The 18,269-nt window shown below is 51.1% G+C and overlaps 1 protein-coding gene across 5 annotated transcripts in view; it reads left to right on the forward strand.

Moving 5' to 3' along the window:
• The first annotated feature begins 11,102 nt into the window (after positions 1–11,102).
• The window catches only part of MYH14 (myosin heavy chain 14), an 82,419-nt gene continuing 75,252 nt past the window's right edge, over positions 11,103–18,269 (forward strand). The window contains exons 1-2 of one of the 5 annotated variants that reach the window (XM_080827938.1): positions 11,103–11,121; positions 15,967–16,377. In XM_080827938.1, coding sequence (XP_080684064.1) covers positions 15,970–16,377 — 408 coding nt within the window. In that variant the 5' untranslated portion in view covers positions 11,103–11,121; positions 15,967–15,969. Of the gene's footprint in view, positions 11,122–12,810; positions 12,894–13,554; positions 13,605–13,959; positions 14,091–15,966; positions 16,378–18,269 lie in introns of those variants that run through there. The other 4 variants (XM_080827936.1, XM_080827937.1, XM_080827934.1 and 1 more) reach the window with 4 other exon arrangements.

The following is an 18,269-nucleotide window of genomic DNA, read 5'->3' on the forward strand; positions in this document are numbered from 1 at the left end:
ATGTAGGCTGGATCTTGAGGCCCTCACATCATTTCGCCAAGCAGACAAGGGTGGAGAAGGACCAGCCCGTTCAAAGGACTGAGCAAAAACTGAGTGTGTTCGAGGGTCAGGAAATTACAGGTGGACCTCCCGGAGGTATGGGACCTGTGGCAGAATAGCCCCATCATAAATACCTGACTGGCTGGTTTCTTTCCTAAAAAGGAAACTAGGATTGTTGTGGGTGGCAGTTTGGCAACATGTATGAAACGCTTAGCCACTTTATATGCTGACTCAGCAATATCTGTGCATGTGCGTGAAGAAGCAGGGTGTTCGCTGGATTGTCATTTGTAGAAGGGCATGACGGGAGGCCACAGAAAGCCCCATTCGGAAACAGGTCAACGATCCTACAGACTGATGTTGGCATGTCATGCGGATGTGAAAAAGATTAGAGTGAACTTAAATGTAGGGGTCCAGAAAGTTCCCCACGGCATATTGTTAAATAAGAAAAGTAAGTCCTGGGCACCCTGGGTGGCTCAGTCAGTTAAGCATCTGCTTTCGGCTCAGGTCATGATCTTGGCATCCTGGGATCGAGCCCCACGTCGGGCTCCCTGCTCGGTGACCAGTCTGCTCCCTCTGCCTCTGTGATCTCTCTTGCTCTCACTCTCTCTCTCTCAAATAAGTAAACACATAAATATCTTAAAAAACAAAAAGAACAGTAATTTCAGTATACCAAGTATGATCCTATTTCCTAAAAACAAGAAATCACAGGAAATATTTTTCAGTTGCTTGTTTATCTATCTATATAAATCAGAGGTTGGCAAACTTTTCCTGTGAAGTCTATAATAGTAAATATTTACAGCTTCGAGCCTTGTACAATATCTAGCATAACTGCTCAGCTCTGCCCTGGTGGCGTGGGCGTGGAAGCAGCCATAGATGCATCAACCAATGAGCGTGGCTGTGTGCCAATAAAACTTTATTTACAAACACAGGTGGGGGCTTCCAGATGTCAATAAATAGTATGTGTTTTTGGAAGAGTACACACCAAAATATTATGAGGGGGTCCATCTGAAAGGGGACCAGAGAAGGAAGGTGCAGGTCAAAGGAAATATTACCCTCTTATTTGAATTTTTTCCCACCTTGCGTAATTAAAATTGTTTTAATCTGAAAAGGAAATAATGTGTAAAAAATAGCTTCAGTGGCCTTTTCTCCCTTCCTGGTTATAAGGTCATGATTTTTGTTTTAGAAAATGCAAGCAGCCTGTAAAAGTAACCAGGAAGCAAAAGTTTCCTATCATCCTACCAGCTTGAGCAGAATTTCTTTTTTTTTTTAAGTTTATTTATTTATTATTGGTAATCTCTGTACCCAACAGGGGGCTCGAACTCAGGACTGTGAGATCAACAGTCACATGCTCTTTCAACCGAGCCAGCCAGGCACCCCTTGAACAGAATTTCTTTCTCTTTCTTTCTTTCTTTCTTTTTTTTTTATAGCCATGTTTTCTTTTGAAGATTTACTCATCTATTAGAGAGAGAGAGAGTGCTAGTGAGTGGGGGGAAGGGCAGAGGGAGAGAGAGAATCTTCATTATTTTTTTAAAATGATTTTATTTTACTTATTTATTGGAGATTGGGAGAGAGAGTGAGCAAGAGAGAGCATAAGCCTAGGAAGGGGCAGAGGGAGAGGGAGAAGCAGACTCCCTGCTGGGCGGGGAGCCTGATGCGGAAATCAATCCCAGGACCCTGAGCCAAAGGCAGACGCTTAAACAACTGAGCCACCCAGGCATCCTCAAGCAGAATTTCTTAAAGGATTTATTTCAATCACGCAACAGATATTTACGGAACACTCACTGTGTGCAAATGTCAGGTGCTGGGAACAGAGCGGTAAACGAAGCAGAGTCCCCATCCTCTATAGGCTGGTATTTTACAGTCAAAGACAGATGGACAATAAATAACGAACACAGTAAGTAAGTAAATGATATAATATGTTGGAAGGTTAGAAAACAGAAACAGGGCAGCAGGTGAAAGAGATCGGGGCTACCTGGGGGCTGGTATGCTATTAAACAGAGTGGCCAGGGAAGGTCTTATTGCCAAGGTTACATTTAAGCAAAGGCTTGAAGGAATAGAGGGAGAGAACCATGGGGATTCTGGGAGGGGGCACAGCCTGTGCAAAGGTCCTGAGGTGGGAGCATACCAGGTGTGTCCAAGGAACAGCAAGGAGGTATGGATGGAGTAGAGGGAGTAAGGGGGAGAGGGAGGGAGGTGAGATCAAGGAGGGGATGGGGCTGTATCCTTCTGGGTCTTGTGGTCAAGGTTAAGCACTTTGTTTTTACTCGGAACGAGCTGGGAACAACTGGAGGGCTCTGAGAAGAGAAGGGACATGAGCTGACCTGGGGAATAGCCCAAGGGAGGCAAGTTGCTGAAGCAGGGAGACCAGAGAGGAGGTGACTGCAGGGGTCCGGGCAGGAGACGATGGCGGGTTGGTTAAACGAGAGCAATGGCAGCAAGGGGTCAGACTCCAGATACGTTCTGAAGGTCAAGTCGATAGTCCCTGTGGCTGGACTGGATGGAGGGGTTAAGGAGAAGAGAGGAATCAAGGATGATGTCAAGTGTTTTGGATCGAGTGTGATCTAGAACCATCGGCCACGAGATCTCCTGGGAATTTGTAAAAATGCAGATTCCCAGGCCCCACCCAGGTCTCCTTAGCTGGTGCGTCTGGGGTGGGGCCCAGGAACCTGCCTTCTGAGTGAGCTGTCCTGGTGCAGACTGGGGACTGGTGACCCCGAGGTCACGGTAGTGGGCCCCTCTGGGGGGGCGGGGTGGGGTCTACTCAGGAATAGACTATCAATGGATGAGAGGCTCCCTGCTCCCAGCCAGGATTCCTTCCTCTGCGACATGGGGCCATCGACAGAGCCTGCCTCCCAGCGCTGATGCACCATCTGAATGAGCTCATGTGTATAAAAGAGTTAAACTGGAGCCGGTGCATACAGGTTCCCAGGAAAGGGCAGCTATAATTAGCACCCTCTTCCGGAGACGTACTACTTGGTAAAGGGTGAAATTGATCATAAACAAGTCACGGTTTCCGGCAGATCCTAGCACACCTGGCCCCATGTTGGGGAACACAGGGACAAGGTGCTAAATCGGATCCAGTCCGGGCCTTCCAGAGTTCCCAGTCTCGAGGGCCAGGCAGTGCCAGCCCCAGATGGGGTGACCCAGGGGAGTCAGAGTAGGACAGGGGAGGGGTGGAGCTATGGGACCCCAGAGTGGGGGTGGGAGCTCCTGGAAGGGGTGTCTGACTGGCGGTGAATACATGAGTTCTAGGCAGGTAAGGTGGCCCAGAGAAGAGTGCTAGGGACATTTGTAAAGGCTAGAGATGCCTAGAGTATTTGTGTGAGTGTGATGGGCTTAAAAAGCATCAGAGCAGTGTAGTTATGTGCATGAACTTTCAAGTCAGGCGGCCTGAGTTCAGATCCCAGCTCTGCCCCTTTCGAGCTGTGTGATCAGGGGCAAGTTTCTTCACTCCTCTGTGCTTTACTACCCAAACCTGTATTGGTTCTCTATCTGCCCATAACAAATGATCCCCCAATGGACAAAACTACGTGACTTAACACAACACACATTTGTAATCTCATGGTTTCTGTAGGTCAGGAAACAGGAAATTACATAGTAGATTTTTTTTTAAAGATTTTATTTATTTATTTGACAGAGAGAGAGAGAGAGAGAGAGATCACAAGTAGGCAGAGAGGCAGGCAGAGAGAGAGGAGGAAGCAGGCTCCCTGCTGAGCAGAGCCTGATGTGGGACTTGATCCCAGGACCCTGGGATCATGACCTGAGCCGAAGGCAGAGGCTTAACCCACTGAGCCACCTAGGCACCCCCATAGTAGATTTTTTTAAAAGAAGAATAGACAACAAATATTATCAGGGGTACATGTGGTTTGGAAGGGAGATGTAGGATGCCGGTCAGGTGAAATGTTATCCTATTGTTTGATTTTTTTCCCCCATCTTATGTAATTAAGGTAGTTTTCACCTGAAAAGAAAATAATGTTTTTAAAAATAGTTGTAGTGATATTCGGCTTCAGGGACTCCCACAAGGCCGTAATCAAAGTGTTGCTGGGAGCACACTCATCTCATGGCTCAGCTAGAAAAGGTCAGTCTGTGCTTGCTCTCATGGTTGTTGGCAGGATTCAGCTTCTTTCAGGCTGCTGGCTAGAGGCCAACCTCCTTTCCTTGCCTCTCGGCCTTAAATGCGGCCGCTTGCTTTGTCAAGACCACCTGGAGAGAATCAGCTAGCAAGATAGAGGTTCCAGTATTTTATTTTTTTTTTAAAGTCCAGTATTTTAAAACCTCATTATGAAAGTGACATCCCATCGCTTTGGCTGTATTCTGCAAGTTAGAGAAATTTCTCTCGTTTATAGCAGGGAGAGAAACAATAGATTCTGACTCTCGATGCTTGCTGGGAGTTAAATGATGCAACATATAAGTATAAGAAAGCATTTAGGATGCCTGGGATATAACAAGTATCATAAAAATATGAACAGTTATTATCTGGCCAGCCAGGAGGAGTCAGAGAGGCCCTCTCAGAGGAGGGAATTTTTGAGATGGGTTTTGAAGTATGAATAGGAGCTCGGCAGGTGACAGAAGTCATACATCCATTCATTTTCTTGATCAACAACCTTCTTGTGAGGCATCATGTGTTCCAGATCATGTGCTGGGAGATCCCAGGAACCCAATAAGTCTGACCTTGACCTTTATGGAGATACTGGTATCAGGGATGTTGGCCAAATCCAAGACTTGTCCTCTAAAGTCTCCAAGCTGATAGAGGAGGCAGAGAGAGATACAATCCAGGGTGATCAGGGCAGCAACACTAGAATAAAGAGAGTGGGTAAGGACTCTGAGAAGGTTGGCATTGAAAAAGGGCCTTGAAATGGCTGGTCTGACTCCTTCCATTTGCTGAAGCCCAGAGAGGGAAAGGCAGTTGCCCAAGATCACACAGCATGGAGGAGACTCTGGATCCTGGACTCTGGGTATTTTGAGGGCCAGGTGAGATGCAAGAGATACAGGCCTGCCTCTTTGGAGGCCCTTCACTCAGAGATACCCAACACATGCAAGTCCCAGATTCAGATCTGCACATCCCCCCACGGACAGCAGTGTTGTCAGAGTCATCTGACTCTAGACTTTATACCTCCCATAGGCACAGCACACATCTCTGGAGACCCTCCTCACTTCATGTACCAGTGGGGTGCTGGCTATGATGGGAACACAGACATGATGTGGAGTCAGGTCCAGCCCCAGAGGGGCTGCTGGGTCTGTGAAGTTACCAGCAGAGAGATCATTCCAATCTAGTGTGATCAGAGCATCAATATGAGGGAGAGGATATGGTGGCCAGGCAGAGGGTGGGAGTGGAGTGAGACTAGGGAGCATTTTTCTTTTCTTTTTTAAGATCTATCTATTTATGGGGGGGGGGAGGGCAGAGGAAGAGCATCTTCAAGCTGACTCTCTGGTGAGGATGGAGCACAGAGCTTGATCTCACAATCCCAAGATCACGACTTAAGTCAAAACCAAGAGTCGGATGCTCAACTGACTGAGAAACCCAGGTGCCCTGATTAGAGAGCCTTTTATACACCCAGCAAAGACTGGGACTTGGGAAGATGGCCTGGAGTTCTTGGAGTGGAGAGATGAAGAGAAGGAATAACAAGCAGAAGGTATAGCATATGCAAAGGTACGGGGGCACGAAAGACCATTTATCCATCCATCCATCTGTCCATCAGTCCATTCATTCATCTGTCGGTCCATTTATGCATTAATTGATTCTTCCGTCCATCTGCCCATTTATTTATTTATTGATCGTGTATACACTCCATTCATTCATTTATCCCCCATCCAGTCATCCATTCCCTGATTTATCCATTTATTTATTCACTCATCCAGTTATTCATTTATTCCATCAGTTACACACCTGTCCATTCATTCATTTACTCAGAGTACCAACTGTCCCATCATCCTTCCATTCCAAATGTCACCACCTCAAGAAGCTTTCCCTGGCTCCCTTGCTAAAATAACAGCCCAGGCCCATGCCTTCTCTCATCCTTTTCAGCTTTTTCTTCATAGCCCTTACCCTGATTTGCCAATGTGCTCTATAATTATATGTTCACTCATTCAGTCTGTGTCTACCACCAGAACACACTCATTTATTCAGCAAGAGTGTATTGAACATCTCCTGTCTGCTAGGCTCTGTTGTAGGCACTGGGGATGGCAGAGGACAAGACGGACAAAAACCCCCACCAGCACAGAGCTGACATTCTAGTCGGGGGCGTCAGAGAATAAATAATGAATGTAATAAGCAAACTACAGGCAGGATGGAGGATACTATGGTGAAAGGAAGGAAGGAAGGAAGGAAGGAAGGGAAAGGGAAAGGGAGAGGGAAGGGAAGGGAAGGGAAGGTAGGAGGGGGGAGGGGAAGGGAAGGGAAGAAAGGAAAAAGAAAGAAAGAAGGAAGAAAAGAAAGAAAAGGCTGAGCAGGTGAGAGGTATCAGGAGTCCAGGGGAAAAAGTGCTCAGAAATGTTCCCACAGAGAAGATAGTATCTGAGCAAAGACTAGAAAGAGAGGAGGGTGCCACATGGTTAGCTAGGAGAAGAGCATACCAGTAGAGAGAATGGCATATGCAAAGGCCCTGAGGCAGGGCTGAGTTGGGTGTGTTTGGAGCAAAGGAAGCCATGGAGAGATGGCAGGAGATGATGTCAGAGAGGGGACAAAGGGGGCCAGATGGTGTAGGGCCTGTGGGCCCCGGTGAGAACTTTGCTTTAACTGAGTGAGACTGGTGTCAGGGGTGGATTTTGAGCAGAGGAAGGATGGGATCTAACTTAGGTGTGAGCAGTTTCCCTCTGCCTGTGTGTAGTAGATTGTGATCTGAGTTCTGTGAGGGCTGGGATTACGTCCCTGTAACCTCCATTTCCTCAGCTTCCAGAACAGGGGTCTGCAAACTCTGGCCCACAGGTCAGACCCTCCCACGTCCTGTCTGTGTAAGCAAAGATTTAGGGAAACACAGCCAGACACATCATTTACGTATTATCTACTGCGGTTGACCTGCTGTAAGGGCACCAAATGTTACAGCAGGGACCACGTGACCCTCAAAGCCGAAAATATTTACTGTCTGGCCCTTTCCAGAAGAAGAGTGTGCTGACTCCTGCTTTAGAATAGCCCTGGCACATAGTAGGCGCTCAGTAAATATTTGCGGTTGCAGAACTGAACCCGTCATTCATCTGTGACCCTCGAGAGGCTGCCAGCATGCCCTTGTCTCAGAGCCACTTCTAGCTCTGAGTCACATGCAGGAAAACAACAGCCCAGCAACCAAAAATAAAATACTGGAACCATTCAGATCCTTACTACTGAGAGAAAATGTCCCAGGCAGGATTATAGTCAGGACCCACTGTACATTTAGCATGCTCTTTGTCCCTTCTTTTTTCTCTAGTAAGACTTGGGACACCGCGACTCTTGGCTTTGGCTCAGGTTGCCATCTCAGTGTTGTGAGATCGAGCCCCACCTGGGGCTCCGTGCTCAGTGGGGAGTCTGCTTGAGACTCTCTCTTCCTCTCCCTCTGCCCCTCCCACTGCTTGCTTTCTAAATAAATAAATAAACTCTTTAAAAAGTAAAAAAAAATTAAAAGAGAAAGTAAAACCCCTACTTCCACCAGGCACAGGAGCTGCTCTCCCAATTTTTTTTCTGGTTCAGTCAGTAGAGCATGTGACTCTTGATCTTGGGATTGTGAGTTGGAGTCCCACATTGGGTGTAGTGTTACTTAAGAATAAAATCTGACCAAAAAAATCCCCCTAGCTTCTCTTCCATAGAGCAGCCCCCTCGCTGGTTCTCCTGTCTCCTCCCCTCTCAGCTCCAACATTTTACTTTGGTCCATGAACTTAGCTCCCTGATGGCTTTTATCTCATACCTGTGCTGCCCATTACTCAGATTCTGCATAACAAAGCATTTATGAATTAAGAATAATAAGGTCTGTGCCAGCCTGCAGAAATCCCTCTCCTTGTCTGGGAACTTGGAATGCTCCTTTATTCCCATTTCCTTTTTCTTTTTTCTTTTTTCTTTTTTTTAAAAGAATTTATTTATTTATTTGACAGAGAGAGATCACAAATAGGCAGAGAGGCAGGCAGAGAGAGAGAGAGGAGGAAGCAGGCTCCCCTGCCAAGCAGAGAGCCTGATGCGGGACTCGATCCCAGGACCCTGAGATCATGACCTGAGCCGAAGGCAGAGGCTTAGCCCACTGAGCCACCCAGGCGCCCCCATTTCCTTTTTCCCTGATACATCCATCCTGATATTCTATCACCCCCATTTTCTGAGCCCCCTCTCTAGTACAGCTTATGCCACACCCACAGAAGAGTCATATCTGGCCCCTGACAGCCCGAGGCTCACAACTTAATGGGGACAATTCTAGTGCTGGGGTGGAGATGGATGCCTGGTGGAGATGACTTGACCGTCAAGGGAATGAGTTTGGGTTTTCTCCTGAGGACCCTCAGTGGCAGACTTGGAATGGAAGACAGATGGAGGGCTCTGAATTGGTTTCCTGGGTCCCGGCCACTCTCCGGTAGTTTCATAGAGTGATTCACATTCCAAGCTCAGGAGCCAGACTGCCTGGGTTCAAATCTGGGCTCTGATGATTTCTAGCTGTCCAATCTTGGGCTGCCTTCTCTCAGTGTCCTCATCTGTAAAATGGGTATCACACTAGTACCTACTACTTAGAGTTTAATACAGTAATACATTTAATACAAGTATATTAATACATTAAAGGACTTAGCACTGTGCTGGGCACATAGTCAGTGCTAAATATCTATCACCAACTATTAAAGTGCTTACTTAGTACAGGCATGCAGCTCATAGAACATCCTCAGCAAAAGGAAGCTCAATATTACCAGTCAGTGATGTCATCAGTTACCCTACAGATTGACTAGAACTAATGACATCTCCAATTTAGACCCTTAGTGGGAATAATGACATCACCAGTTGCCAGGTAGATTTAACCCTCACCGGCATTGATGACATCACCAGTCACCAGGCAGAATATGGTTAGAACGCGAGTGCCAGAGCCTTTCCTGTTTGAATTTCTGTGGTGTCCCAGTTCACACACTCTTCCCTGGAGCCCACAAGTACACAGGATTTCATCTGTTTTAGCCTTAGTTTTCTATCAGTCAAATGGGAATAATGGCCTTTGCCATTGCCAAGCAAATGTGTTGGGTGTTGGATGCTTGCTCCTATGTCTGTCCCCACCCCAACTCCAGCTCCTCTTCCTGTCTCTTTGATCCCTGTCTCTTACCTCTCAACATTTCCCTGTCTCTGGCTTCTTTCCCTTGTGGTAGACTTTCTCTCTCTCTGTTGTTGTTTCTCTCCTGCATGCTATCAGAAGGTTTGTAGGGAAACGAGTAACAACTGTAATAATAATTACTGTTTATTCAACCCTTTCCTGATGTCAGCTGCACACTAGCTTTTTGCATACATTAACCCGTTTAGTTCACACAATGCAAGGATTTGTTACTATGGATTCAACAAAAACTTGAGCGCCTACTGTATGCCAAGCCCTGAGGATCCGGCACTGAACAAAACAGAGACTCTTGCCCTCTTGGGACTTATATTCTAGTGAGGAGACAGATGATAAACAGATAAACGCATAAATACTTCCAGTGCTATGAGGAAAAACAAAGCAAAGTCAGGGGAGAGAGTGACGAGAGGAATTGGTTTATACAAAATGATCAGGACAGGCCTTCTGGAGCAGGTGACATTGTAGGAGACCTGACATTGGAGGAGAGGCAGATATTCATGCAGAACCCGGTTGGGGGGGGGGCGGGGAGAGGATTCCTGGTGGAAGAAACAGCAAATGCAAAGGCCCTGAGGCAGGGCCATGCATGGGGAGTGTTTCTGGAACTGAGGAACACCCAGGAGGCCAGGGTGGTTGGAGAGGAGTGACAGGGAGAGAAGAGGGAGGTGAGATCAGAGAGGGCCCGAGGGGACACATCACACAGGGCCTTGTGGGCCACAGTGAGATCTTCAGCTTTTACTGAAATGGAGCCGTGAAGCACAAGTTTCTGAGCAGAGGAGGGGTACAGTCTCAACAGAGTTTGACAGGCCACCCCAGCTGCTCATTCCTTCAGGAGCTTCGGTACACACCCATAACGCGGGGACACGGCTCAGAAACCAAGCATGCAGGTCTTTCCAGCAACAGACTAGCTTCAGAGGTGGGCTCCACCTCAGGGTTCAGTGGGGCCTTTGCTTTGTGAATTTGGGAAGTCATCTGCCTTTACCTGAGCCTCAGTTTTCCCATCTAAATTGGGAAGCATTGACTACCATTTGGGTGTATCATGGTGGTTAAAAGCACGAGTTCTGAAGTCAAATTTGGCAGGATCCAAGCCCTTGCTCTGCCACCTGCCAGCTCCATGCCTTTCGACAATTAACACCCTCTTTCTAAGCTTGGGTTTAGCTCATCTGGAAGATGAAGATCTTAATTCCAAGGGGTAGTTGTAAGGATTAAATGAGATCATGCAGGTAAAGCGCTTAGCATAGCTTCTGGCATGCATTGGGCACTCAATAAATGATCATTATTATTACTGACGGTATCGCCCACACCTCCCTGGTGGGTGAGAGCCCGAGAGAGGGCCTGGTACGCGGTCGGAGCTCCACAAAAGTGAATTCTGTCTCCCGTTTCTCCTGCCCGCCGGCTCCCGGGGGACCCAGGCATTCCGGCCTCCAGCTGCCCCCCCACGCCGGCCCTCACAAAGGCCCCCATTCATGCCGCGCGCACAAAGCGGTGCATTCACCGGTGTCCCTCGGGCCTCCCGCCCCCGGCTGCCCCCCGCAGCTCGCCATTGGTTGCCTCCCCTGCCCGTCAGGCCTGGGGTCCTGCCCACGACCGCGCCGCCTGGCTCCGCACTCCGGCGCCGTTCTTTTCCCACGGCTGGCACACTCCGACAACTTCTGATTGGCCCGGCCCGCCAGCCTCTCCTCTTGATTGGTGGGCGCATCCCCCACGGGCGGGGCCGTAGCTTGTCGCAGCGGGGGCCGATTGGCCCCTGCCATGCTCATGTGGGCGGGGCTCTCCTGGCGGGCCCGCCCCTCTTTCTCCCCAGGCCGAAGCCTCAGGACGGCCCTGGAAGCCGGTGAGTGCCTGGGGCTCGCAGCCCGCCGGAGGCGGCGGAGCGGGACTGGGCCTGGGGAGGTTGGAGCCTAGGGACTTCGGACAGGGGCCCCGAAGGTCCACGCGGGCGGCGGGGGAGAAGCGGTGACGCGGCCACTCACCTTGGGCGCTCAGCGGGACAGCGGCGGGAGGTGGGGGGGGTCGGGGCGTCTACACTCACCCCCAACTCGAGTTCCTACTGTGTAAAAGGCCGGGTCGGGGTCCTCGCTGGGGGTCCCGGGCCTATTCCGCAGACGAGGAAACTGAGGCTCGCTTTGGGACCTTGGACGCTCTAATACCTGAGTCATGGCCTTCAGCCCTCCGCCTCCAGATAACGTGTCTCGGTTCTCACGTGTAAAAATTGCAGCCCAGAGACAGGGGTCACGACTGGCAGAGACAGTAGTGTAGGGAAAGACATATTTGAGCACTTATGATGTACTCGGGCGCTTTTATTTTTACAGGTAAATATATTAACTCGAGAGGGGTTATATTGTACCCATTTTACAGGGAGGGGAAAACTGAGGCTGAACAGAGGCAGTGACTGAAGAGAGACGGGGTTGCGACTAACACTTTGGAGACTGTGTGCTGGGTCCCTTAACCTTTTTAATCTCATAATAGTCCGCTAAGGACGGCTGTGGTCCCGTGGTGGAGATGGGGAGGCAGGTTCGAGAGAGTTAACCAACGAGGAAGAGGAAATTGATCCCTTTGAGTACCCAGATTCCTCTTTAGAATGACATAAAACGGTATGAGCTTGAATCCCAGCTCTCCCTCTTACTGGGCCTCACTTTCCTCGTTGGACGAATGGGGAGGCTGATCGTCCCCATTGTATTGTTTTTTGTTTTGTTTTTGACAGAGAGAGAGACAGACAGACAGCACAAGCAGGGGGAGCAGCAGAGGGAAAGGGAGAAGCACGCTCTCCGTGGAGCAGGGAGCCCCAGGCGGGGTTTGATCCCAGGACCCTGGGATCATGACCTGAGCTGAAGGCAGATGCCTAACAGCTGAGCCACCCAGGTGCCCCTCACATTGGCTTTTGAGATTATTCTATGAATTAAAACCCGGAGAGCTGTTCTAAACGTAGAAAAACACCGGCACTAATTAGATGCGCTTACCCCTCCTTAGTCCTCATTCCACCCATGAGAAAACCGAAGCTCTGCAGGCCAGAATAACACTTTGTGGTCTTCTTTGGTACTCTTAGTACTCTCTGTGGATTGTGTTGTCCCATTTCCGGGGTTAGGGAAACTGAGGCTCAGAAAGATCAGACGATGTCGTGAGGCACTGCTTGTTTATTAAGCACTGGGCTGGGGCCTTTTCTCTCTCATCATCTTATTCATTTCTTTGGCCGCAACTCACGCAGAGGAAAGCTGAGGCCCAGAAAGCTTGAGCGGGATTCGAACCCCGGAATCTTCAGCCCTCTCCGCCGCGCGTGTCCTTGATTTTTGCCTCCCGGGAGGAGGAGGGGCGCCTGGGGCTGCCGCTGCCGCCGCTGCAGCCCACCTGGCAGAGGACTCTTCCGCGCCTCCCCCCACCCCCCGCCCCATACCCCTGTGAAGGGCTTTAGCAGCTCCAGGACCCGCCCCCTTCCCCCGAGCCGGGCAGGTGCTGAGTGACATCAGAGCCGGGCTCCCTCCGGGTGACGCGACGTGGCCCCGCCCCGCGCTGGACCGCGGAGGTAGTCGCACCTGAGAGCTCAATCGGCCGGGGGATTCCCGTGCCCTCTCCCCATCTTCCGGATTCCCGCACGGCCGGCCGCCCCAGGTAGCCCCGAGGATTCGTGGATTAAGGGGGCGGCCACAGGGCGCTTGGGTCTCCTGGAAATGGGGGTTGGGCGCTCGGATTCCTGGATCTGAGGAGGGGAGTTGGGGGCCAGGAATCCCAGGTCTGAGTGAGGACAGCACTGGGAGCCTGGGCTTCTAGGCCTTGAGGGACAAAGGCACTGGGGCCAGGACACTGGGTCTGGGGGGCCCCCGACTCCTGGTCTTGAGGAAGGAGGGGGCTGGAGGCCCGCATTCCTGGGTCTGAGGGAGGAGGGGCTGGGGGCCCTTACTCCTGGATTTGAGGGAGGAGGGGGCTGGGGGCCTGGACCCCTGGGTTTGAGGGAGGAGGGGCTGGGGGCCCAGATTTCCGGGTCTGGCCCCGGAGGAGGGGACTCTTGAATACTACTGGCACTAGGCTGAGGTCACAGGGCTGGATGCCAAGGGCCCGGCCCCTGCCCCAGGGGCGGATCCCTGGCTCCTTTTCCTTTTCCAGCCTGGTAGTCTCTGCCCCTCCCAGGGCAGGTGAAAGCACCTGTCCTGGTGACAGTAATGAGCCCAGGCAGAGGCGATCCTGCCGGCTAAGGAGGGCGGGGCTGCCGGAGGGGCTCAGCTATTGGGAGCCAAGGCCTTTGGGCCCTCCCCATCAGGGCTGTTGTCAGTCCTCAGGATTTGGATGTCCCATCATCCTCACCTCTAGCCCAGCTGCCCTAAGGTGAGGGGGTCCCCGGGCTCATGGGTCCAAGGGAGGAGGGACTGGGGGCCCAGAATCCTGGCTCTAGGGAGGGGAGGTGTAGGGCCGGCCGATTACAAAAATTCCCAAACCTTTCCTGGTCAAAGGCCACGGGCCGGAGAGGGAAGTTGGTGGGTGGGGTAGGGTGAGGGTAGGGGCAAAGTCCACGGGATGGGGCTTGGCTCTGGGTGGATCAGGGCCGCACTGAAGGCCGGGGGTTAGCCTTGGCAATTGGGAGCCTGGGTGTGTGTGTGGGGGGGGGGGGAGAACCTTGCTGCTTGAGGGCAGAAGCCATCTGTTTGAGGCCTGAGATCACCAGGACCAAGGGCTGGGCCCTGTGTAGGGGCTCCGGGTGAAAGTGGGATGTGTGGTGTGGAGGCGAGTTTCCAGGTGGGAGAGGCTCTGAGGGAGAGCCAAGAGCCTGATGGGACAGATGTGGGGATGTCTCAAGAGGAGCTGGGTGTGTGGGTACGTTGGAGGTGGGGGTCCTGGAGGGCAGAGGCAGAAACATTGAGTGGGGGAGACAAAGATTCCGGTATTCCTGTGACTTGTACCGACGTTTGCGGTAGAAGGGGAGAATAGAGGCGGACTTCTTCAGGAACAGGGCACAGGCAGGGACAGAGAGGGCATTTGTCGTGACTGGTGCTTAGGCGGCCCTGAAATTGCTGTGGGCTATTTGCCGCTGCTCTTTGGGGCCTTTGAGGGCCAGGAGGGGTCTAGCCCATTCTGGCTCACCCCGTGTCTCCCTTACAGTGCACAGGTCACACCGGGTTGTGGCCGACTGAGACTAGAGGTGGCTCACTGCCAGACCAGGAGCTTCTCAAGGCAGGGCCCCATCTGAAGCATCTCAGGGTCCCCAGACTCTCACTCCGGGCAGAGCCTGGCATCTGAACAGCCTGTTGAGTGAATGTTGAGTGAATGCAGAAATAAATGAATGGGGCCACTCTCCCCATCATAGAGAAAAGGAAGCTGGGTTGCAGGGAAGGAAGGAACTGATAACTAAGGTGTGAGATTTGAGTCTGTTCTGCAGTTGCGGGGTAGGCCAGAGGTGATCGGGGAACCCGAGTGACAGAGATCAGATTGACACCTTCCTAGGGCTCACATCTAAGAGGCTGATGTCCTCATCATGGCCCAGTCTGGTGCTCTTGGTCCCCAATCTTACTTCACCTACCACCTCTTCTCCCTTGCTTGCTTGGCTCTGGCCACACTGGCTTCTCACAATGCCACAGACACACAGGCATACTTCTGCCTCAGGGCCTTTGCACTGGCTCTTCTCCCAGCCTGGAATGCTTTACCTCTCAACATTCCCATGGCTCACTCCCTTCATCTCCCTCAGGTCTTTATTCAAATACCACATCAGAGAGGCCTTTCCTGGCCATCCCCATTAAAACTGCAGCAGCCCTCAATCCTAACGTCCCCTGTTCCCTGCTTTCTTTTTCTCCTTGGCATTTATCACCCTTAACATACTATATAATTTACTTATTTATCTTTTTATCTGTCTCCTGGGATTAGAGCATCACTATATAGTAGGAATAGATGCAAGCCAACTGTGTAATTTAAAATGTTGTAGTTGCCACATTAAAAATGGAAAAATCTCAAAAGGGACAAGGGTTGTTAATGTTAATGATATATTTTATTTAACCCAGTATATTCAAAATAACTATCATTGCAATGTATCAATCACCAAATATAAAAAATACTAATGAGTTTTTGTTGTACCAAGTCTTTGAAATCTGCTGTGTATGTTGTACTTAGAACCCCCGTCTCAGTTTGGATTCTCCATTTCAACTGCCCAGTAGCTGTATGGGACAGTGGCTCCCATACTGGACAGCGCTGGGCTAGAATGCAAATGCCTTATGTAGGCAGGGATTTGTTGCTCGCTTCTTCTTCTTCTTCTTCTTCTTCTTCTTTTTTTTTTTTAAGATTTCATTTATCTGTCTGACAGAGATCACAGGTAGGCAGAGAGGCAGGCAGAGAGAGAGGAAGGGAAGCAGGCTCCCTGCTGAGCAGAGAGCCCGATTCGGGGCTCGATCCCAGGACCCTGGGATCACCTGAGCCGAAAGTAGAGGCTTTAACCCGCTGAGCCACCCAGGCACCCCTGTTGCTTGCTTCCTCCTGGCTGTATGGCCAATGCCTTGAAGGGTGCCTGGCCCAGCCAGGCTTATTAGATAACTATTGAATGAATGAATGGAATTGGTAAAGGAGATCTGTGGGCCCATTTTGCAGATGGGTAAAAAGAGGTCTGGTGCAGAAAGGCGGTGGGGACTGCCTGGGGTAGGGGGTGGGGTGTGATCTGGGCTGGGGACAGAGCCCCACCTGACCTCCACCCTTCTCTCCCCTGCAGACCATGGCGGCAGTGACCTTGTCGGTGCCCGGGCGGAAGGCGCCCCTCAGGCCCGGCCCGGTGCCGGAGGCCGCCCAGCCATACCTGTTCGCGCCCAGTGGCCCGGGAGCGGGTGGCTCGCCTGGGGGCGCCGGCACCTCACCGCAGGTGGAGTGGACGGCGCGGCGCCTGGTGTGGGTACCCTCGGAGCTGCACGGGTTCGAGGCGGCGGCGCTGCGGCACGAGGGCGAGGTGGAGGCCGAGGTGGAACTGGCCGAGAGCGGGCGGAGGCTGCGGCTGCCGCGGGACCAGATCCAGCGCATGAACCCGCCCAAGTTCAGCAAGGCCGAGGACATGGCCGAGCTCACCTGCCTCAACGAGGCCTCCGTCCTGCACAATCTCCGCGAGCGCTACTACTCGGGCCTCATCTACGTGAGTGGCTGCCCGCTGGAAGGGCATGGCCCCGGGTGTGGGGAGCTGGGCGTCAGCCCCCAGTGTGAGAAGCGCGAGGCCCTTTCCGCTCGGGATCCCGCGCTGTGCACTTATTGCCACACGTAGTGGCCAAATTATAAATTATTGGGTTGCCAGAATGGCCTCAGAGGCCACTGGGGGTGTCCCAGAATATCATACACCTTATTATTTTTCCTAAAGTGTGAAAAATTCCAAATTCTCAAATAGAACACATCAAAGCGTTTTGAGAAAGGGATATGGGTCTGTCATACTAATTAATGACAACCACCGAGCGTGGAAAACTGCACGCCAGGCCCTGTCCTAAATTCCCTTCCATATATTAATTCACTTCCTCTCACTGTACACAAAGCAGAGCCTGTTATTAGCTCCATTTCATCGGAAAGGAAACTGAGGCCTGGAGAGATTTCCTAACAATAAACACTGACATTTATGAAGCAGGCACTAGGCACTCTTAAATGTCTTGTCTCAATACACTCTCCCAATTATAAAGCATTTTGTCCCCGTTTTAGACAGAACAAATGCAGAGGCCCAGAAAGGTCAAGGGCCACGACCAAGGTCGCCCAGGGGGACGTGGTGGACCTGGGTGGTCCGGTGGCAGGTGCCATCCCTTTGCTGTGGTGCCTCTCAAGATAAAGATGGGATTGACGATAGTGAGGTTGACTCTGGTGGTCACCTGTCTGTTGAGCCTCGAGTATCGCTCACATTATTAAGCTCTACAGAGAACAGGTAGAGTAGGGAGGGGCCGTGGCTGTGGTTCGTAAGCCAGTCTCTGCACCTTAGAATCACCTGGGGAATTTTTTTTTAAAGTATTAGCACCCGATCCCCACCCTCCCCAGTTTAAGTCAGGCTTTCCGGGGCTGTGGCATGGACAATGGCATTTTTAATAAGCTTCCAGGGTGGTTCTAATGGGCAGCCAGAGCGTTATTAGAGCAAACAGGATTAAAGAGATTGACAAAGAATGTCGACAATAATAATGAAAAATAATAATAATGGTGGCTAGCAAATATTTATTGAGCCCTTACCATGCGCCAAGTGCTGTTCTAAGTGCTACGTGTGGGTTATCAGCGCACCTCTGGGCCGGGGACTGCTGTTGTCACCTGATGTTCAGGAATGTCAAGTGACTTGGATCCCAGGTCACCCAGACAGGAAGGAGTCGGGGCGGGATTTGAACCCAGGCCGCTGGCCTCAGAATCACTCCAAACAGCAGCTTGGAGGGCTGGGGTCTCCCCGTCTTGCACTGACTCCCCCCCACAAGAAAAATCTTTAAATACCTAGCTAACACCCTCAAAGGAAAGGTGCTGGTTTTATATTTGGGGGGAGGGAAAAAAATGTTGAAACTAATGGGAGTCATAAAAGAACATTGAACTCAGTGATGAGATATACCAAAATATAAAAATAAACAGAGTGGCCCCAATATCCGCCCTCTTAAGGGTCGCAAATCACAAGCTCAGAATATTTTTATGGGGTCTGCCTGCCGTTTGGGAAGGAGGAGGCCATGGCTGGAGGGCTAGCAGCTGGCTCGGTCCCCCAGCTTGAGGTAGCAGTTGCAGGGTTGGAATTGAGGGCTGTCTAGCCCTGAATGGGGCTGGGAAACTTCTCCAGGCCAGACGGGCCCCCGCTGAGTCCTCACTCGCTTTTGCAAACCCTGGGGAAGAGGCCTCGCTCAGCCCAAGCCATTCCCCTGGATTTCACAAATGGAAGCGGGATGGAAGATTCCAGAAGACTAGACAGGACGCTAATTGGGCCTGAAGAATAACCATTAGCACCTAGTGAGTGCCTGGTTTCTCTGTCGGGTGCTGTTCTAGACTTTCTGATGTGATCTTGCTGACCCCCCCTCGCCACACACGGCTGTG

This window comes from Martes martes, assembly GCF_963455335.1.
Source record: "Martes martes genome assembly, chromosome: 17".
NCBI lineage: Eukaryota > Metazoa > Chordata > Mammalia > Carnivora > Mustelidae > Martes > Martes martes.